Genomic DNA, 22,555 nt, shown 5'->3' with positions numbered 1-22,555 from the left:
GGAGCCCCGGAGGTCTTCTACTGTCCCGAGCGAGGACGTGCTTTTCTGTCGGGGTGCAGCCTCAGTTTCCCTATCTCATGCTGGCCTTCCTCGCGCGAGCGCCCCGTCCTCTCCTCTCCGGCTCAGCCGGCAGCCCAGGGATGCAACCTATGGCGGCAGCGCGTCGAGGTTTGGGCAGCAGCAGCAGCATCAGCAAAAAACTGGTGGAGTGTTTCTACGACGTGCTGTCTCCGTATTCCTGGCTGGGATTCGAGGTAACAGCGGTGGAAGAAGGGTGCATGGAGGGGGAACCGGGACAGCCCCTCCTTCTCCCCCCAGATAGCAGCACCCTGCTGGGACAGCTGCCCTTGCAGCCCCAGGAAGTTACGAAGAGGGGCCCACCCCTCTCCAATAACTGCCCAACTTTGTTTTGCTCAGTAGTTAGCTCTCTGTGTGGGTTCCGTCGGGTTTCCTTCCGTACTTAGGAGGGTTACGAAAAGTAGAATTGCAAAGTCGGAAGTGTCCTCCCCTTACCCTGATGTACAGCCGGTCGCCCGTTATCGACACGTAGATAGATCGCCGGTGTGCTTCCGGTCGATCGCGGTAGTTAAAGAAGTGATCGCCCGTGCTGTTAACGCATTTAGTCCCTGCGTTGGCTGCTGAGTGTGGGAAGCAGCGGGAGGGGCTGCGAAGTGCAGAGTGAGGCCAGCAGGTGTTTGGATGATTACAATATTCTGGAAGAACAACCACTTAAATCTAAAACTGCACACACACTGGCAATCCAAGGCTGCAATTCCACGCAGGGATTTCACCCGGGAGCACCCTGCCCAAGTATTGCCACCTTGCACAGGACAGGAACCAGCTGGTTACAGCCTGATAATGCCAAGGTTGCAGGTTCGATCCTGCATGGGCAGCTGCATATTTCTGCATTGCAGGGGGCTGGACTAGAAGTGATGTCCAGCTCTTTCCAATCTGCCCCCAGTAAAATAAAACTGGCAGTGATCTACCCATTGTCATTGCCCTTGGTTGTTGAGCTTTTGGGGGGGGGGAGTCCTTAGCCAACAGTTATTGTGATAATGCTGTCATCTGAATTCTGCACAGAATTGAGTGAGCAAAGGACGGTAATTCTAAGGGCATTTTATAAATAAAAGAAAAGAAACGGTTCTGAAGTGGAAGCAACTCTGGCAACTTTTGCAAATACCCAGAGGGATCTCAGCTTTCCAAATACCTTTGTATAATAATAATAATAATAATTAATAATTTTATTTATACCCTGCCCTTCCCGACTTGAAAACCAGGCTCAGGGTGGCTAACAGCAAATATGAAACATTAATTAAAAGCGACTTTAAAAACAGCTTAAAAACAGTATAAAATACAACACAAATGTAGCATCCATGTCAATAAAACTCAGGGTCATTTTTTGGGGGAGGGGAACCCAGTTCAGTAAATGTCAAGTGATCGGCAGGGCTAACTGTCCAAGTTGGTCATGCTAGGGCCAGCAAGGAGACCAGGGAAGAGTTTAAATATGGGGTCCCAGAAGGGTTTCTTCACAGAAAAAAGAAAGGAAAAAGGGAATGGAGGATTAGGCTAATTCCTGCAGGGCCCTAGTCTCGTGGGACAGAGCATTCCACCAGGTTGGAGCTGTCACTGAAAACTAAATACCGTAACTTTGTCTGAACTTTGCCTTGTTTACTGCTGCTGCTGAAAGTGTTGCAACTTTCCAACTGTTACTTGTCTCTTCCATGCGCTAATTGTGGGTGTTGGGAATTGAACCAAGTAGTTTGCCAAGCTGTACAGAGGTCGCTTCTAACCAATCTGCCTTTAGAGCATTCATCCTGAATGCAGAAGCATAGGAATTTTAAAGTTTAGAAGTGACGTTCACAGCTCGCGTGACACGGGTGTGGGCTTTAGAAACTTGTAGAGTAGCATGTGTCAATGGTGCAAGAATTATGGGCAGGTGTTTGTCTCTCCCAACATGGTCTAGAACAGGCATCCCCAAACTGCGGCCCTCCAGATGTTTTGGCCTACAACTCCCATCATCCCTAGCTAACAGGACCAGTGGTCGGGGAAGATGGGAATTGTAGTCCAAAACATCTGGAGGGCCGAAGTTTGGGGATGCCTGGTCTAGATGATCACCAGAGGAATGCAGGAGTTGGTTGATGCTGGCATTTATTTGACAAGGCTAGATGGCCACCTTCTTACCTTTTCCAGCTCTTGCCCCTGCCCAGTTGAGATTCCCCCGTAGTTTGCACAAATAGTCAAGGCTACTGTTCAGATTGCAGATTCATGTTTAGAACGCTAGTCCTTGCATTCCTCCTGTTTTCTGGCATTAACTTGGTTTTATCCTTGGGCGTACCCCAACCCAGCTGTCTGTTCATGATACCTTCTTAATCTTGCATCTGATGAAGTAGCTTGTTCCCTGCAAAAAATTTCATGCCGTGGTGAGCCTGTTTCTGAAGTACCACCTGTGACCTGTCTCTTTTACCCTGTTGCAGATTAACACAGATGCTGTTTTGAATCTGCCTTGCAAAAGTTGCCTTCCATTTCCTGCCTGCTGGCTCTCGGTAGCTTTATTTCTCTGCCTCTGTCCGTCTCTCTCTTGTCTCTCCTTGCATGTGAATTTTAAACTGCTGCTGATTGATCAACTTTCCTCACTGATATAGGTTCTCTGCCGCTACCGTCCCATCTGGAACATGGAGCTACGTTTCCGACCTGTTTTCCTTGGAGGCATAATGCACGCGACTGGTAAGTGCTGATTAATAGAACTGGGTTCAGCTGAAATGTACAGTGGTGCCTCGCAAGACGAATTTCATTCGTCCCGCGAGTCACTTCGTATAGCAAAAAAATCGTTTTGCGAAGCGGCTCCCATAGGAACGCATTGAAGTACGGTTTCCCATAGGGTGCCTCGCAAGACGAATTAAAAAAATTCGTCTTACGAGGCACCCTATGGGACGAAAAAAATTCGCCTTCCGAAGCGCGCCATAGGAAACTTCGTCTTGCGAGTCTCCATTGAAATCGCAAAACGCATTCGTCTTGCGAAAAATTTGTCTTGTGAGGCATTCGTCTAGTGAGGTACCAATGTATATAAAATATGTAGATGAGAACTACATCCCATATTGGTTTCCTTCTTGCATACCCCCGCCCCCATGCAGTCTTACCCTGGGAAAATAAAACTACCATTTCCCAAGTCATCAAGGCCTGTAAATTTGGTTTCTTCCCCAAAGAAGAGTCTCTTTCGTCTTTGTTTTGTTTTTATTGCTTGGTTTCAATATTATCAGGGAATCTGTAGCAGCATCATGCATTGAAGATCCTGCATTGAGCGGCTACCAAGGCTAATTTTGATAAAGTTCATTTAAGGAAGACGAAACAACAACACCACGCGCTGTTGATATAGCTATGTCTGTTTCTGGACCGGGAGAGCCTGGTTGCTGTTGTCCATACGCTGGTTAGCTCCAGGCTAGATTACTGCAATGCTTGGTTGTGGGACTACCCTTGAGGTCAGTCTGGAAGGTGATGCAAAATGCCATTGTTTGTCTGCTCGCAGGAGCAATGTTGAAAGAAGGGCACTAGTTGCCAGTTAGGTACCGGGCTACATTTATGGTGCTGGTTTTTGGTGTAGAGCAGGCATCCCCAAACTTCAGCCCTCCAGATGTTTTGGACTACAATTCCCATCTTCCCTGACCACTGGTCCTGTTAGCTAGGGATCATGGGAGTTGTAGGCCAAAACATCTGGAGGGCCGCAGTTTGGGGGATGCCTGGTGTAGAGAGTTTTATGCAGTGTGGACCCAGGACACCTGAAAAATTGTCACACCCCTTATATACCCAACTAAGCGACTATGGGATGTGGCGCTCATCTCGCTTTCAGGCCGAGGGAGCTGGTGTTTGTCCACAGACAGCTTTCCAGGTTATGTGGCCAGCATGACTAAACTGCTTCTGGCGCAATGGAACACTGTGATGGAAACCAGAGTGCACGGAAACGCCGTTTACCTTCCCGCTGCAGTGGGACCTATTTATCTCCTTGCACTGATGTGCTTTCGAACTGCTAGGTTGGCAGGAGCTGGGACAGAGCAACGGGAGCTCATTCCTTCATGGGGATTCGAACCGCCAAGCTTCTGATTGGCAAGCCCAAGAGGCTCAGTGGTTTAGACCACAGCACCACCCACGTCCCATGATGATGATGATGATATAAGGATGAGAGGTCGTAGGACATAGTAGCCTCTGTCTCTGAAATCTCCTTATCCTCCGCAACAGGTAACAAAGCCCCAGCATTGGTGCCCAAGAAAGGAGAGTACATGATGAAGGACCTCCCGCGAGTGGCAAAATTCTACGAGGTGCCACTGCATCTCGTAAAGGATTTCCTAGGGACTGTTATTGAGAAGGGTAAGCAGAGGGAGATGTTTGGTGGGGATACATGGAGATAATGGAGAAGAACCAAGAAGCGTTGCACAATGAGTCTGTGGCAGCTCCCAAGTACAAATAAAACTGCCCCGCAAAAATGGAACTCTCTCAGCAAGTGCACAATTTTTCTGCAAGGCAAGCCTTCCTAATAAGGGTTTGTAATGTGGGGGCTGGCCTCTTCTTTGACAACAGGCAGGGCTCTTTCCTCCCCTCTTGACGTGTACTCTGATGCTTTTCGTGTGTCTCTGCCCAAATGCAGGCAGTCTGAAAGCCATGCGCTTTGTCACAGCCGTGGATATGGCAGAGCCGCAGTTTTTGGAGCCCGTGTCTAGAGAACTTTGGATGCGCATTTGGTCCCGCGTGAGTATGGTTGTACTGTTTCTCTGCCCTCTCCTCCGTAAGGAGCGTCACGCTGCTTCTCGCTGTATTGGTGTGTTTGAAAACGCAGTAAAATAAGTTAAATATAAAAAGTAATCATTTTTTATCCAGGATGGTTAGACAAGATAGTTGAAATGCCCTGGGTCAGGTTTTGCACGGTTTTCAACCCCACCAAATCGGATGCAGCACTCTATGGTGGCTCTCCAAGGCTTCCTTAAAGGTAAAGGGACCCCTGACCATTAAGTCCAGTCGTGACCGACTCTGGGGTTGCGCGCTCATCTCTCATTGTTGGCCGAGGGAGCCGGCGTACAGCTTCCAGGTCATGTGGCCAAGCATGACAAAGCCGCTTCTGGCAAACCAGAGCAGCACATGGAAACGCCGTTTACCTTCCCGCTATAGAGGTTCCTATTTATCTACTTGCATTTTGATGTGCTTTCGAACTGCTAGGTTGGCAGGAGCTGGGACCAAGCAACGGGAGCTCACCCCGTCACAGGGATTCGAACCGCCAACCTTCTGATCAGCAAGCCCTAGGCTCAGTGGTTTAGCCCACAGCGCCACCTGGGTCCCTTAAATCTCATCTTTTTACTACCTCCCAAGGCAGTATTATATAGCACTTAGGAGCCACAGCCCAGGATTGATGGACTCTGTTCCTCTTTGATGGTCTCAACAAAGTTGTATAGGTCTGGGCGGAATGAAAAAAACAAGGATGTTCAGAATAACTTTTGTAAAAAAACAACAACAACCCAGAAGCTTTTCTTTTGGGAATTATAGGAACAGAACTACCTAAATTGTATAGAAATTTGTTTATGTATGCTACTGCAACAGCAAGAATGCTACTCGCTCCAAAGTGGAAATAAGCAGAAGTCCCAGCAAAGGGAAAATGGATACAAAAAACTTATGGAATATGCAGAAATGGCGAAACTTACCGGAAGAATAAGAAATCAAGATAACAAACTTCTTATAAAAGAATGGAAATGGTTTATTGAATATTTACAGATAAATTGCAAACACATAAAAACATCGGCAGGATTATTGTAATAACCTGCATTTAAAGTAGATAATTTAATGAGTATATTAAATGAATTTGGATATGCAGGAGATATTAAAAAATAAATTTAAGGAACCACGAATATGAGTTTGACCAAACTGTGGGGGGCAGTGGAAGACAGGAGTGCCTGGCGTGCTATGGTCCATGGGGTCACGAAGAGTCGGAAATGACTAAACAACAACAACAACAACAAAGAATTTGGATATGCAGGAGATATTAAAAAATAAATTTAAGGAACCACAGAAAGGGGGGGAAAGGAACTCAAATTTTGAAATGTTAAATTGATTGTAAAATTAATGAAATGTATAAACTTGAAAAAGAAAAACTTTTTAAAAAGAAAAAAACAAGGGCCCAATATAACTTGTAGGGTCTCTCCATAGAAATTATTTTATTTATTATTATTTATTAAACTGACTAGTTGCTTGTCACCCGAAGGTCTCCAAGCGACTTATAGCAAAGAAAAATATGGAATTTGGACTGGGTTTATGGAATCTGAGTTTGGAATTTGGATTTATCTTGGAATTACTGTATCAAATGGGGGAAGGAGTCTAGGAGAGAGGAGGAAGTAACGAATAACTATGGTTAGAAGAAATATATGGAAATAAGGAAAGGATTATTTTTATGAAAAATCCTCGTGGGGAGAAGATCAGGCTAGGGAATTAAAAATATGATATCTGTTAAAAAAATGTTTTTATGAATTTTGATAATGGTATGATGCATGTTTAATGATGGTGAGTTGGAATTCTTTTTCTTTTTTGCAATGAAACTGTATGGAATGATTATGAGAAGCTATGAAAATCAAGGGGGAGAGTCGGGGGGAAGTCACCCTTTTTTGTTTTGTTTTTTTTCTTTTTCTTTTTGTTTAAAAGACATGTCTGGATAGATAGTTGGGCGGTTGTCCTCCTCTGTCTTCCCTCATTGACCTAGGGCGCACTGGTGGCAGGGGTGGGCTTTGGGGGGGGAGAGGGGGGAGGAGATATGCCCGGCAATAAAATGAAACGCCTTCGACCGTCCAGCCTTCATGGGAACCTCTCGTGGCAGGAGGGGGCTTGTGGGGGTGGGGTGGAAGAGGGCGAGAGAATATGAAATGTATGTCTTGTTGTATTTTATTTTGTAAAACTAATAAAAATTATTTTTTTTAAAAAAGAAAAATATACAATACATAATAACATAGGGGGGAAGTGGTAAAGGTAAAGGTAAAGGGACCCCTGACCATTAGGTCCAGTCGTGACCGACTCTGGGGTTGCGCGCTCATCTCGCATTATTGGCCGAGGGAGCCGGCGTATAGCTTCCAGGTCATGTGGCCAGCATGACAAAGCCGCTTCTGGCAAACCAGAGCAGCACACGGAAACGCCGTTTACCTTCCCGCTGTAGCGGTTCCTATTTATCTACTTGCACTTTGACGTGCTTTCGAACTGCTAGGTTGGCAGGAGCTGGGACCAAGCAACGGAAGCTCACCCCATCGCAGGGATTCGAACCGCCGACCTTCTGATCAGCAAGCCCTAGGCTCAGTGGTTTAACCACAGCGCCACCTGGGTCCCCTGGGGGAAGTGGAGAGAATCATATTATACAGTCATACCTCAGTTTATGATTGCTGCGGTTTGCGATCGATCGGTTTGCGACCGCCGCAGACCCGGAAGTGCTTACATCCAGGGTGCGCGGGTGCGCAGAAGCGATCTGCGCAGCTCGCGCGTGCGCAGAAGCACTCTATCAGCGCTTTGCGCATGCGCAGAAGAGGTGCTCCGTCACCTCCACTTCAGTGTGATCATTGTAGCAATCGCTTCAGTGAAGTGAACTTCTGTTCCTGGCACCCATCTCCACTAGGGTCAGGGATGCATAACATGGAGCCCTCCATTTGGTAGTTCAGAAAGTGTCACAGGTTCTACACTCCTGATTGAAGTGAGTGACGTGGCACCCTTGTTCGTGTGTGTGTCTTGGTGCTTCATTCCTTGTAGCAGAAGGAAGTTAATAATTTTGATATCTTCACTCTCCCTGACACAATCATTCTCTTGTCCACGAAAGATTTGTAACCGGTTGCCTTACTCCTTGTCTCTTCAGGATGAAGACATAACCCAGCCAGAGAGCATCTTGGCAGTAAGTTTCTTCCTCTTGCAGTTCTGCAGCACTGCCTGTCCTCCCGTTTGCCTGGTCTAGATGAGCGATTTTCATCCTTGCATCTCCTGAAGCTGTTAGACCACAGCCTCTTATCATCCATAGTCCATTTGGTCAATAGTCGGGGATGATGGAAGTTGCAGTCCAACAGCATTTGGGGACCTGAGGTTGATGAATTGGTCTAGGTGCTGTAGACTGGCCTGTGGAGATCTGTTGAGTGATCATTCTTCTATTGCAACAGAAGTTTATACTCGTGACTTCATGATTGTGGACCTGCAGGAAGAGCTTTTCAGGTAACCTTGCAGTGCAGAAGGATTAGCTTTGTAGTTCTAGCTAGTCAGACAGAAAATTTGCAGAAGAGGATGTGCGTGATTTTATTTTCCTCCTAGCATGGCTGTCCTGGTGTTGTCCCCCCTTTCAATGAAAGCAATTCAGTGTAGCTTTAGACTACTTTCTGCACTCCCTGGCGAGAATTCTCTGTGTCTACATATTCAGAACGTCCTGCTACGTGACCTGCATCCTATTTCTCTTGCAGTGTTTTGTGCTCTTTAGTATGTATAGGAAGGATCTGTGGTTAAGTGGTTGGCTGTGTGCTTTGTGTACTGAAAGCCCCATGATGAGTCTTTGGCAGCTTTAGCCAAGCAGGCCTGGCAAAGATCTCTGCCCAGCACTCTGCAGAGCCATTTCCTGTCCAGGGAGGCAACGCTGGGCCATATGGTCAGAATTTAGCCTAGCTTAATATTGACAATCTGGGAACAAGTCATTTCATGTGTGCGCAATCTAACCTGACAAGGTTGCAAAACCAGCACTTCCCCTGCCTGCTGGTTGCCCCTGCTTCTCAGCAAAGCAGTTGTTTGTTTTTTGCTGTTCTCTCCTTTAAAATACAGGTAAAACTCGGGAAATTATAATATCGTCGAAAAGTGCATTTATTTCTCTAATGCAACTTATTATTATTTTTCTTTTAATTTTTACAAATGCTTTCTTTTGGAAATTCCACAGTCATAAAACAAATAGTTACAATAATACAAAAATAAGCATCGCTATTACATTTCATTAATTACATTCCATTTATAATTGACCCGCGTAACGGCAAATAATTACAATTACAACAAATAAAGGCTTGACATATCTTGCTTTGCATGTTGTGCATCTATCTCATATATTGGTTTCACCTTTTAAGTTGCATTACTGAAATAAATGCACTTTTCGACGATATTCTAATTTCCCAAGTTTCACCTGTACTCCATGCTGGTTAAATTCCTGAGTCAGTAGACCTTTTGAAGTGTTATCCAATTAACCTTGGGCATAGCTACTGCAGCACCTGCTTTTCTCCATCTGTCTCTTTTTCAGGCTGCGGAGAGAGCAGGCTTACCCTCGGACCAAGCCCGAAAACTTTTGGAAATGAGCTCCTCACCAGAGGTGAAGAATCGCCTGAAAGCTACAACAGAGGAAGCACTAAAATATGGGGTGAGACACTGACATTGCATCATGCCAGGGCGGGGTAAGCTTTGGTCCTGCAGATACTCCTGGACTCCCCAACTCCCATCAGCGCCAGCCAGTAGGGTCAGTGTTCAGCAATGATGGGAGTTCAAGTCCAGCGGATGTCTTGAGTTCTGCAGCTACCTCATCCTTGCAAATACTTTTATCAGCAGCTGTCCATCTTTCACCCCATGCCCCTTTTTCCTGAAGGGTACCCTGAGGAATCAAGATGTCCAAACAATAGGGGAACGGGCCATCTGCTTTGAATGCAGAAGGTCACAGGTTCAATTCTCAGTGGAGTCCGCCCCCCTTCTCCTACACTTCCCAGAGAAGAGGGAGACAGTATAGATTTAGAACGGTGGTTTGCAGAAGGTCATAGTTCAGAGGCTGCAGAGGGGAGAAGCTGAGAAATATTGGGAGGGGAGGAGCACAAGGGGAAGAGACAGCTGACAGACTCTGTGTCTTTAGAAAGCATTCCAGACCCCCCCCCCACTTCTCCCAGAGGGCATGGAAAGTAGGAGAACAGAAAGCTCAGAGGCAGAAAACACAGATCTCCCAACATAGGGATGACATATAATAGGAGAGACGGAGGTAGTGGGGCTTTACTTGGAGCAATGTCATTACTGCAATGGAGAGGCACTTTTCAAAGCTGTGAATATTGAATAAAAGATTTGGTAAGAACTCATTTTGCATATCTAATTATTGGCTGCCCACCATGGAAGGGATTGGATTCGCTGAAGCCAGGTAGGGCTGGTCTGAAATCTTGGAGAGCTGCTGGCAGTCAGTGAAGACAGTACTCAGCAAGTACTCAGCAAGATGGACCCATATACTGATTCAGTATAAAATTCCTGGATCTCTGTGTCCTGGTGAGCCATCAGGCTTTCGAGCTACTTTCAGACAACCCTACAGAACGGAAGTAGCCACATTCACTTCCCAGTGTTCAAGCTCCGATATATATTCCATCTTTCTTTAGAACCCAAGCGTAAGTTAAATCTGCAGCCACAGAAGGCAACTTGAAACCGTTTGAGCTTCGCCGGTTCATGTACATTGCATCAAAGTGTGTCGATGAAGCAGTGCCCTCTTCGTGACTCTTGTGTCTTATGTCTTCCTTCAGGCATTTGGGCTGCCATGTTTTGTCGCCCACGTTAATGAAGAGCCTCACCTTCTCTTCGGTACGGATCGTTTAGAGCTGCTGGGAAATCTCTTGGGTGAGTGTTTTTTAATGCTGTTGCCTATCATTTAATGGCCTTCCAGGTTCCGGTTTGGACTAACATGCCAAAAGGAAAGTCCTGGCCTCTTGCAGGTACTTAAAGAAACCCCAACAACTTTAAAAACTTCAGGCTGTATACTGAATATTCCAGTCCATGCCGTCTAGAGATTCTCAGGTTATTCAGGAGCCCCCTGACACAAATGTTCCTTTTGCATGATTGAATGCTTCTTCATTTAATATTTTTTGGCTGACAAAATTCTTGCCTAGCCTAGTTTTCACTGTGCTGGGAATTATTGATGGAGGAGTATTCAGTTTTGTAAGCATCTGCCTTCACATTGAATTGGCATAGCTTAGCATCACTCTGCTGGCCCTATGAAGAGTTTGATCTCTTCCCCTTACCTGACTTCCTGTAAAGTGCTCAGACCTCTGAGGCAGTTGTAGTGACACAAGTTGCCTTAATCTAGTAACCTATCAGATGAAGTAGGGAATTAACATTACTTTTCTGCTGCTGCTATTGAATTGGTGTGTTAGCTTGTTGCTTCTTTAAGATCCCCTTCTGCCTTCTGAATCTGATTTGCTCTCTGATTCTGACTTGTTTCACAGGAGAGAAATGGCTGGGACCAGTTCCCACATCTTCTAAGCTTTAGCTCTGCGTTATAGAGGAACAATGGGACTTCTAAACAACAAAGGTTTGGGAGCGTCTGCTTCTACAAGGTGAACACAGGAGGGCTGATGGGCAGAAGGCAACCCCATAAACATGATTTGTGATACTAGAGAAGGCAACACAGTGATGATATCAACATGCAATGCACCTCATGCACACTGGTGTATGTCTAACATACTTTTGACCCATGTGAGTTGCTGGCACACCAGAGATGTAGATTTGCATTAACAGGGAAGCTTCACTTTTAGTGGCTTGTTTTGGTTGCTGCTTCCGGCAATTTAGTTAGTTGGTTGCAGGAATTGATCCAGATGGTGCGAGTCAATGAGGTGCATATTGCTCTTTATGAGAGACTGCTCTTTGTTGGGGATATGTAATGACATAATAAAAGGGGCCTGGAGGTGTATCTTGTCCAGCTTGGTCATTAGAGGGCTTTAAAGTACGGTGGGCAACAGCACAGCTCTGAAGTGTTGCATAATAGCAACATTTGATTCTTTTCTGAAATTCAGATGTGTTATAAACACCGGAAACTGACACGCACTAGGTCGGTAGTGTCTACTCTGACTGCCAACAACTCTAGGGGTATCAGAGGGTCTGTCACGACCTCCGCTACCAACTTCTTTCAACAAGAAATGCCAGGAGTTGAGAACCTTCTTTATACGCCATGTGCGCGTGAATCTTAATTTCAGCCAGCCACAACTTGAAACAACTGTTTGGTACTTTAATTAAACAAGGCAAGATAAACATACATAGATTAGGATACGTGAGAGACTGTGGGTGGAGAGGGAAAAGAAGTGCCGTTGCATTTCAAGCTTTGGAGCACTGTTCTCCCGGGAGAAGTGTCTACAGTGAGCCTTATTACAAGTAGAGCAGCTAGTTGCAGGAACTGATTTCTTCTGTGCTTGGTGAACATCCTCTGCTTAAGTGCTACAGCTAAATCACTGTGGTGTTGTGCTTCGCAAACAAACTAGAACAAGAAATCACCCTGATTTCAGGTCACACAGGTTTTTGGGGTAAAATAAAAAAATTCCTTCAGTAGCACCTTAAAGACCAACTAAGTTTTTATTTTGGTATGAGCTTTCGTGTGCATGCACACTTCTTCATGCACACGAAAGCTCATACCAAAATAAAAACTTAGTTGGTCTTTAAGGTGCTACTGAAGGAATTTTTTTATTTTACTTCGACCCAGACCAACACGGCTACCTACCTGTAACCAGGTTTTTGGGGTGTGTGTATGTGGGTGTTTCCCCCCAATTTGCAGCCTTGGCTCACTAACGAACTCCTCCTGTATCCAAAACCTGTATCCGGATGCTGAGATCAGTGTTTCTGTGCATCAACTCCCCTTGTGCTGAAGAACAGACATAAGTGTGTGTAGCACTTCATCCCAAGACCAAAGAATTTAAACTGATCTCATCCTTCACACTTTCAGTGGGGTGGAACTGTCTCAAGGTCACACTGGTTTTTTTTTAACCTGTTCATCTTAGCTAAAATAAGGCACGAGAAGATAATGTGGTGCAGGCCAGACCCCTTATTTTAAGCCCAAATAGTTATTGGCAGGAACACTTCGGAAACCACAGCGAAGATCAGAGTATATTGGTCACAGTAGTCTTTTATTGCAAGCCCAGACACCACAGACACAACAAGCATGGAGCAAGGGTCACAAATTCACATTTATAGGTTCTTGATGGCACAGAGACTTAAGGGAGAATGAAGTGGTTGGCGGGACTGTTGTACAGTGAGATACCAAACAAAGACCTGTTGAATCCCATGAAGGATGAGATGAACACAAACCCCTCCCACTATCAGACACGTGTGCACTTTGGCACAAGATACCTACGCTGCATAAAGCAGTTGAGGAGCTCTTACATACCAGGTGCCATCCTTGGAGTGATAAGGGCTTTCATTCCTTAGTTTTACAAAGCCTGTGCTCAGAAGAATGGATACAAACACAGCCTTCCTAAGAAGGCCCTTTGGGGCACATCTTGGGTTTTTAAATTTTAGCAGTTATGAGGACAGACAGAGAAAACTCTCCTCTCGTTTGTTTCTGAAACTATGGCAGGAGACCCCTGTCCATCCCCCCGTCTTGACTCTTTGATCTCCTGAGGTTGCTGAACTAGAATGACACATGTGGGTGAGTGAATGCCACGATTTGGACTTTTGTGGTTGGTTTCCTTACTGCCTGTGGTGCAGCTGTCACTGAATGAAGCAGAAAGGTCAGGTCAGGCGTTCCTGGGGAATCCAGCATCCATCTCCTCCGGACATCTGGGTGAGCTGCTGTTGAGGTCTCACTTTGGCATCAAATCCTGCAAGCACAGACAGGAAAGTTGATAGCAGCTGAGTAGATTCATGGGACAGATGTGATCACGGGACCCCGAAGCAACTTTGTTTTTTTCCTACACTTCAGCCTTTGGTAAAGCTTAACAAATCAAAGCAGTTCCATCTGTGAATGCTAACGAAGGGCAAGTACAGACCCAAGACTAGAGGCGGGAAGATAATATACCAGGCAGCACAGCAACTGGGGAACCAGGTGGCCTATCTTTTACCAGCAATCTCCATAAAGAATCCAGGTTCATATATGGAGACACACAACCAGGGATAAGCAAAATCTCACGGAAAGGTTTACAGAAGTTTTTTTATTTCCCTTAAGCCATGAAAAGCAATCTCGTAATATAATATGGATGCAGCTGAGAGGGCAATATTCAGATCCGCCAGGCTGATTAGGCGAAAAGCATTTCAACGCAACGTATTTCCAAGTCCCACTGGGACAATTTGCAAGCGTGCTCCGACAAGCGTGTGTGACAGATTCAGCCAAGTTAGTTGGGTTACCTTTACTGGATCTGAACAAAGCTACAAATTGGTATATGAATCAGACCAGTGCAATTCTGAGTTTTTTGCTTCTTATGGCACCTCCTGTGGCCACCAAAGCTGTGGGGCACAAGTAACCTGTTCTATGATGAAGTTACCACTTATGGGCTGCATGTTGATTTTCATAAGCACCCCTGCCATATGAAGCTGGCACAGCACATCCAATGAGTTCTGTTTGCACAGAAACAAACATAGGCAGAATATAATCATTGTGTCCGATCAGGTACTGATCAGGGGGCAAGTAACTCGCCCCCTGGAAAAGGCGTCTGATTACCTTGAAAAGCTTCCACAGTCCTTGGGAGTCCCTCCCCCTTTCTTGAAGACAACCTAACGAAGGATGCACCTCCCCATTGATGACAGAGGCAGGAAACAGATTGACAGAAACACAAAGCTAGCCAGTGAGCAGAGATGATTGAGCGCAAAGAAAAAAATTGAAAAAAGCTGCAGTAACACAGAGAGATGGATGGGGCTGGGGGGGGAAAGGGCATTGTGGGAAACAAGAATCTTGGGGAATTCGCCAAGAAACTTGCAGAACCTGCTAGATGCAGCGGAGGTGTGTTTGTGATGGGGGCACAGAGCAGTTGTCTTGGGAAAGAAGTTCAGATTGGTGTCTGGGAAGAGTCACAGTGTCAGCCTCCTGTTTTCCCATCGGGGAATGCGGAGGGTGACAAAGAGAGCCCTCTTCCTTTCCATCACCTTTTGCCCACATGCCCTTATCCCCTTACCCTAGGGCACCGCGGCTCCCTAGGGTGCGGATTACCTGAGAATTACCCAGCATGCACTGAGACACCCCTCCAGCGATGACATCACACACAGCACAAAATGGAGGCCTGTGGAACAAGGAAGTGGCAGTTTCTTTAGCATTCTTCCCTTTACCCCCCTGCTTTCCAGTATACGAAGAACCCATGAAATCACCTCCCTGCCTCCTTATTGTCATGGGAAAAAGAAAAGAAGAACATACTGGACTGTAACGATGAGCATCCACTTTGCTGCTTTTCCCCTTCTCCATGGAGCCTGCAGCACTGCTTGGAGGGAGCAGCTGAGTTACTGAAAGGAATTAAGCATTTTATTTAGAAAGGTTAAACCAAGCTATTTCTGGCGCACTGGACCCATCTTTTTCCCACTCAGGCTCCTGCCAACTATATATAGGATGCTACAGTACTTCTAATTTACTTGGGACATCAGCCATTTTCTGATACCCGTCCCTAGTAAATTTCTGCCCCTGTTTTACCATTGTAGAAATATTCAGTAGACACTGTTCTACATTTTCAACCCTCCTAGCCTCAGAACATAAATTTCAAGCATGATATTCAACCTATTATCCACTGCTTTTGTTTGGAATTGTTTTACTTGTTTCTCATTGTTGTTTAGTCGTGTCCAACTCTTCATGACCCCATGGACCATAGCACGCCAGGCACTGCCTCCCGCAGTTTGGTCAAACTCATGTTCATAGCTTCAAGAACACTGTCCAGCTATCTCGTCCTCTGTCGTACCCTTCTCCTAGTGCCCTCAATCTTTCCCAACATCAGGGTATAGTTGCATAAACCATTACATATCTGTTCTCCTGGTTTTTCATTGCATGATTATAATGTAACCCACCCTGAAAAATGTTCAGGGAAAAAGAATGTACCTTTATGAGTCCCGATCCAAATTGGGGACTCCCCATGCTGCTTTAAAAAATGAACAAACCACCAAACAACACTTAAATATGTTCAAATGTGGCAGCACATTTTAAAGGTATCATCACCAGCCCTTAGGTGGTTTCAAAATGGAGAACATGTCCATTAATGGTTCTTGGTCACGAAGGCTAAATGAAACTTCCAGAAGCAAAGCCATTGTATCCCTAAACACTAGTTGCTGGGGAACACCAGTAGGAGAGGCCTATTGCCTTCAAGCTGCCAGAAGCATGTGGCTGGTCACTGCAAGAAAGGGATGTGCCACATTGGTTCATTGGTCGATACTGCATTTTATTCATGCCTTTAGCCAGAGCCCATCTTTCTAGGATGTGTCAGGAGGAAGTAGAATCAAGAGAAAGAAAAGAGGATGTATTTAATTTGCTTTAGGTAAAGGGGACCCCTGACCATTAGGTCCAATCGTGACCAACTCTGGGGTTGCGGCGCTCATCTTGCGTTATTGGCCGAGGGAGCCGGTGCACAGCTTCCAGGTCATGTGGCCAGCATGACAAAGCCACTTCTGGCGAACCAGAGCAGCACATGGAAACGCCGTTTACCTTCCCGCTGGAGCGGTACCTATTTATCTACTTGCACTTTGACGTGCTTTCGAACTGCTAGGTTGGCAGGAGCTAGGACCGAGCAACAGGAGCTCACCCCGTCGCGGGGATTTGAACCGCCGACCTTCTGATCGGCAAGCCCTAGGCTCAGTGGTTTAACCCACAGCGCCACCTAATTTGCTTTAGCATATTGTAAAGAAACCAGGTAGTTCTTCAGCAGCTGAAAGTGATACTGCTTTCCAGCTGCAAGGAAAGACAGCCATCATTCTCAAATGATTCCTGCCTCTTGGTCCGAACTGTGGGGTTTTCGAAAGGATAGTGAGTCTTTGGTCCAACTTGGAAAACTGTACCCACGTCCTTCTCATGCAAAAAGGCACAGGGGTCCTTCTCGTGCTATCATCCCTCCTCCATGAGGGGCATCAACATGTGAAAGTTCCCATAAGTCTACTCACTGTCAGTGCAATTTGGGATGGTGAGGGCCCATCATGGCTTTGGGGCAGCAATGACAACGTAAAGGTTACATATTAGTTCACCCAAACAAGCCTTGTCCTAGAACCTGCAAGAACTCGTTCGGTTTTTACCTGGTGAGCTGGTACTGCTAGGTGTGCAGACACTATCGTCTAACCACGCGCTCTGAGTCAGGGACTCCTGCTTTTGGGGACCTTCAAGGGGACACATAAACTCCTGCACAAGAGAAATGGGAGACGGGCCTTAGAGGATGCTGCAGCTGCTCAGCTGGGACAGGAGCACTACTTGAGTGGAAAGGGGATTTCCAAGACTCCACACTGACCGCCTCGTTCTCCTCCTCCTCCGACGTCTCGTTTTCTCTCACTCCGCTGCAACAGCTGCTCACGTTGGACGAGGAACGGGACAAGGGCTGCATCACGCAATACCCTGATGTCTGACCAGAGAGGGCTCTGCTGGAGGAACACACAAGGCCCAAATCATCACCCTCGTAAATCTTGAGGGCATTACAGCATTACAGTTCATAATCCTCTGTGACAAAAGCCTCACTTTGCACAGAAGTCTTAAAAGCCTGCCCAGACTTGCTCAGGTCCTCTAGTTCATTAGAGCTCAATACACACATTTAAAAACAAAACACTGTTTGTTTGTTTGTCTGTTTGTTTGTTGTTAATTAAATGTATATCTCACCTTTCCTCCCAGGAATATTGTTCTCCCCATTGCTGTCATCACAACAACCCTGTAAGGGGGCTTGGGCTAAGAGACAGCAGTTGGCCCAAAGTCACCCAGTGAGCCTCATAGCCAACTGGGGTTTTGAACCCTGGTCTCTAAAGTCCTAGTCCGTTACTCTTAACTATTATGCTGCATTGGCTCAATCACCATCTCTTTCCTGTTATAGTGGTACCTTGGTTTAAGTACACAATTGGTTCTGGAAGTCTGTACTTAACCTGAAGCGTACTTAACCTGAAGCAAAGTTTCCCATTGAAAGTAATGGAAAGAGGATTAATCCGTTCCAGATGGGTCCGCGGAGTACTCAAACCGAAGCGTACTCAAACCGAGGTATAACTGTATTATAACATGGCAGGATGGAGGTTCCCCCCCCCTTTACACAAGGCTTCCCAGTGTTCTTTTGTTCTCGACTCACTTGTTCTTCCTGTTGGGCAATTCTGGGGAGCTGGGACTGGAGGAACCGTCCGACTTGAGGTCAAAGAAGGGCCCTGGGCTCTCCAATACTTTCTGTATCCTTTCAGCGATGTCCTTGCTGTGGAGGAAAGGGAACAAAAAACATTTACAACACAGAGCCAAGAGTCCCTGTGTGAGAGCCAGCGGCTTCCTTGTTTAAGACTCTTAAATTCTCCCTTCAGCCCATATGGGGACAAAAATGAATTCCTCAAAAAGTCATGGGAATGGAAATTGGCCCTTTCCCAAAAGTCTGACCTTCATGGCCTCCTGTCTTTCTCTGTAGCAAACTGTTTATATATATATATATATATATATATATATATATATATATATATATATATATACACATACATACATACACAGTACATAACTCATTACACTATTGCTTCCATTGGTTCATGGGGCTTTCCAATTCTTAGCCCATATCTCAATTACGGTGAACAGGCCGATTTAACAGGTCAAAACTAACATGTATATCAAGAAGAGCTTCATATACATCTCAGACCTATGATACTTAGTATTTTTAGGTTTAACTCACTTGGAACTCTCTTTCCAACTAAAATGCACTTTAACCATGAAAAGAAAGAAGTAACCAGAGATATAGACTGTGTGTAGTCATATTCGCAAGAAGGTAGGCTTGTCCCTTCTTCCAGCTACCCGTGTTTCTCCCAAAATAAGACACCGTCTTATATTTATTTTTCCTCAAAAAAAAAAAACACTATGGCTTATTTTAAGGGGATGTCTTATTTTTTTCCTCCTCCTCCTGCCATGACCGGCATTGCTGCTGTGCCTATCCCTATGTCTTATTTTCGGGGTATGGCTTATATTCCTTGAATGCTTAAAAATCCTGCTATGGCTTATTTTATGACTACGTCTTAAAATAGGAGAAACAGGGTACATATATAGCACAGGTTTGACAAATATGCAGGGCACATTAGATTTCACTTTCAAGATTTTAGCTCTCCTTATTTTAAGGAGAACAGGAGCTTTAAAGGCCAAAAGTCTTGGAGAGGACGGCAGCCCCAACTCTAGTTTGCAGCCTACACTATCAGTACAGAATAATGAATCACCAGGTCATTCTGCATATGACTTAAGAGTAGGGTGGTTGGTTATGCACTGGGGGGGAAAATGAGAACAAATCTACAGATGGTAATTCACGTGTGTAAGTTGCAAATTTAGAAATAATTCCTGAAATTTAAATAGAATTGCAATACAATCTCATCATTAGGGGAAAAACAGGAGAATGTCTAGAATGTTGCTGCTATCACTGGGCAACTTCAAGGCTCATGGTCCTCTTTTTTCTGATTACTTATCTTTAAACCAGATTTGGACCAGACAGACAGCAAACAGAGGAGACCCTGCCCGCCCAAGACACATAGGGGCATCTCCTGACAGTGTTTGCTTCTTTTAGCTTTAATGGTCCTGTCTTGCTGGAGCGGCAGGATAAAGGGGGTGGCACAGAAGGTATAGCTAAATCGTGGAGGAGGGAAACACACTTACCTGGGGAGTGAATAACCCTAACCCACAACTTAATGGGACTCACTTCTGAGTAGATATGGGGATTGCACTGTTAAGTAGACTTCAGACATTGTCAGCTGCTGAATCACAAATTATGCTAGCAAGTGTTTAATAAGTGGGCTCATTTGTTGCTCTAGCTTCCGTGATGGCATAAGGGTACCACCAAGGAGGGTGACACGTGTGATGATGGGACTCGGCAGCAGACAATTTGTAAGGGGCGGGGCAGGGTTGGGTCCTGTCCTTCCTCCCAATCAATGGTCCTTTGGCAAAACTGAAGCTGTGGGATTTTTATTTTTCTTAAGAGCGAGACAGATCAATACACACCTAAAATACTCTTTGTTCTGAGTGCATGAACTGACAGCGGCTAAGGTTTCACAACTATCACTACCTCTTCCATTGGACTTAAATGAGATTTGTACCTGAACTTCTGCCTGTACTGGAGCATGACATAATTAATCCTATCGTCCTTTTGGTGGCCTTCACAAAATCCGATAAAACAATGAGGCAAACAAAATGGGTGCAGATAGCACTGGGAAGGATGCCTCAATAATACCACCTTCACCCCTCTTCCAAACAATGCTCTGTTTATGATATGTCCCTATAGCTCAAGGCATTTGGTCCTTCCTCTCCGCCATTCTTCCCTCCAGTATCTCCATTCAGGCTTCAATTTCTTCACACACACCCCAAATCATAAGTTCGGTTCCCCACAATTCCACATCAGTTTGTGATTTTGTTGTTGTTGAAAAAAGTTTGCATGAAAATGCACCGGAGTTTTCTGAAATTTTAATGGAATTTTATGAAATTTTAGGAAATTTTAATGAAATTTTAGGAAATTTTAATGGAATTTTATGAAATTTTAATGGAATTTTATGAAAATGCATCGGAATTTTACGGCAAAATTCCCTTAATATACACATTTTTGCAAAGCAATTTCCCCTAATATAAAGCATTCATGCATGTTCTTTTTACTCACACACTTATATGCACACTTTACTCCCTCAGGCTATGTATTTTTGTGCACACTACTTGGACTGGAGGTCTGCATTGCAAAATTCAGAGGTGTGCAAATTTTAAGGGACAGTTGTGCTTTAGATTGCCTATTGTTTAGGAAAGTGCTGATTAGGTAAGCTAGCCTATAAATGGAAACCAAATTTCTCCACCATCCCTCTCCCCTGCCCATTGTTCTAGTCTTCCAAGTCCCTATAACCCAGTCCGTACCTTTTCTCCTCTTGGATGTTCTCAATGCCAATTGCACTACTGCGTCGCCCATTGAAGCGGCTACCTCGGTTGCGTGACGGGCTTCTCCCAGGTAGGGCAAAGGACTGGAGGGGAGGAAAGGACAGTAGGAAAAAGAGAGAGACAGAAGAGGAGGAGGAGGATGTAGAAAAGGCAAGAGCTGGAGGGAAGATGGAAGACAGGGCCCCAGAGCCTGTCCTTGCATTGCTATCCCATGCTAACAGATGCAGCCGGTCCGGAGAGCCACAAGGTGCCCAAGCATGATTTGAGTTGGACAAATAGGGGATGAGCCAAAAGAGAAAGAGAGAGAGACTGAAATGGAAAGATCCGTAGATAGAAATGCATGTATGAAAGAGCAATAGTGACACGAAGACAGGGGGAAATACAGACTCAGAAAAGCACAAGGTAAAGCCATGTACAGCCCCAGAGGGCTAAGCTAGATATTACAGTAAATGTGCACCTGCTACCCAAAACGGCACCATCACATCTTCGCCCTCTGTCCCAGCAGAGTTTTCCTCCCTATATAATTAGTAGCTGAAGATCTGGAGCAAGGGCAGGGCGATGTGGGATGCAGCTTCTACCAGGGATGCCAAAGTGTGTGGCCAGGGGGTGGGGCAGGGATTAAACACCTAAAGGCAGTTTCCAGCACTAACTGTATGTTTACTCCAATATCTAGCTTAGCCCTAAAAGGAAGGGAGAAAAAGGAAAGGTGGGGAAGTATAGAGTGCCTCCTTTCCTTACATTTGTTTGCCATTTCTCCTTTGGCCACTCTACTTAAGGCAGATGGTGGGTATCACCTTTTCCCTGCAGAATTCCGCAAAGGAGACAACGCCTTTCCTGGCTTCTCCGGACATGGTAGGATGGATTCACCTAAAGGAGCCCTGCACAATGGGGTTTCCATCCCTTCTTGAATGCCCCCAAAACTGGCTCGAGGGGTTGGGATAGCCCCCATAACAGGGATGCTCGTGCATTCATCATAGTGTGACACTTGAGTTCCATCCAGTGTTTGGAAAACCTGCTAAATCCCCGGCAGTGACCAGGGGAAATGAGAAACGAAAAGCTTCATCACAAATACAGCTTTCTGAAGTGCCGTATTTAGAGTGCCGTCTAATGAGCTGATTAAACCCAGGCTGGGGGACCTGTGGCTCTCCAGGTGCTCTAGTCTACAACTCCCATCATTCCCCACCATTGGCTACACTGGCTGGGACTGATGGGATCCCACAACATCTGGAGGGTCACAGGTCCCTCACCACTGGATTAAACACTAAACTGCTTGCTCCGAACCACACAATGCACTCACATCTGACTGAGAATTTTGGTACCATGAGAACGGGCTTAAGATATAAGCCACATCTACTTAGATATCTACTTTGCCAACTTCTTCCAGTCATGCCAGAGGAACCTCAGCGCAGAAGGAATTCCCTCTGTGCCATGCTTCTTATCACCAGGGCAGTTGGGCATGTATGGCTCAGGGATAGCAGAACATATGCTTTGAATGCAGAAGGTCCCCAGGTTCAGTCTACAGCATCTCTGGTGGCTCACCTTGAGCACTCTCATGAGAATGAAAATTCTCCTAAGCATGCTTCCCACACTATAACTGCAACTCCAGACTCTCTCGAAAATGGCCTTCTCATCACATGCCTTCAGTGCCTGTGCAAAGGACTGAATGCACCACTTAGACAATCAGAGGATGGCCTGAATTAGAACAGCACCAATGCACTGGTAACATTAATGCCAAGCAAAGGAACAGCCACTAATGCAACTTCTAGCTATTAGTTCTTTCATTCCAGACACCAC

General features: G+C 45.6%; 2 protein-coding genes across 11 annotated transcripts in view; one reads left to right on the top strand and one right to left on the bottom strand.

Moving 5' to 3' along the window:
• GSTK1 (glutathione S-transferase kappa 1) lies at positions 1–11,669 on the top strand. The gene is made up of 8 exons (XM_060268826.2): positions 1–254; positions 2,643–2,724; positions 4,231–4,359; positions 4,637–4,737; positions 7,862–7,897; positions 9,266–9,382; positions 10,509–10,602; positions 11,208–11,669. Exons 1-8 carry the CDS (start codon positions 78–80, stop codon positions 11,249–11,251), a joined length of 780 nt encoding a protein of 259 aa, XP_060124809.2. The 5' UTR covers positions 1–77; the 3' UTR covers positions 11,252–11,669.
• Positions 11,670–12,854: 1,185 nt separating this feature from the next.
• Positions 12,855–22,555, bottom strand: part of LOC118097646 (rap1 GTPase-activating protein 1) — a 48,867-nt gene continuing 39,166 nt past the window's right edge. For 2 of the 10 annotated variants that reach the window (XM_088658892.1, XM_088658894.1), the window contains 5 exons: positions 20,741–20,844; positions 17,967–18,083; positions 17,151–17,280; positions 16,942–17,044; positions 12,855–15,177 (listed from right to left, as the gene is read on the bottom strand). In XM_088658892.1, coding sequence (XP_088515018.1) covers positions 14,852–15,177; positions 16,942–17,044; positions 17,151–17,280; positions 17,967–18,083; positions 20,741–20,844 — 780 coding nt within the window. In that variant the 3' untranslated portion in view covers positions 12,855–14,851. Of the gene's footprint in view, positions 15,178–16,898; positions 17,281–17,966; positions 18,084–20,740; positions 20,845–22,555 lie in introns of those variants that run through there. The other 8 variants (XM_035140729.3, XM_088658897.1, XM_088658893.1 and 5 more) reach the window with 8 other exon arrangements.

The sequence above is a fragment of the Zootoca vivipara genome, chromosome 15 (assembly GCF_965207765.1).
Source record: "Zootoca vivipara chromosome 15, rZooViv2.hap1.1, whole genome shotgun sequence".
Taxonomy (NCBI): Eukaryota; Metazoa; Chordata; class Lepidosauria; order Squamata; family Lacertidae; genus Zootoca; species Zootoca vivipara.
This window is presented reverse-complemented; position numbering and strand designations above follow the sequence as displayed.

Excerpts from the sequence above, each read along its gene's own strand:
- GSTK1 (XM_060268826.2), top strand. The coding sequence starts at position 78 with ATGCTGGCCTTCCTCGCGCGAGCGCCCCGTCCTCTCCTCTCCGGCTCA. Across the intron at positions 4,360-4,636 it reads AGGGACTGTTATTGAGAAGG|GCAGTCTGAAAGCCATGCGC; the intron begins GTAAGCAGAGGG and ends GCCCAAATGCAG. Across the intron at positions 9,383-10,508 it reads AGGAAGCACTAAAATATGGG|GCATTTGGGCTGCCATGTTT; the intron begins GTGAGACACTGA and ends GTCTTCCTTCAG.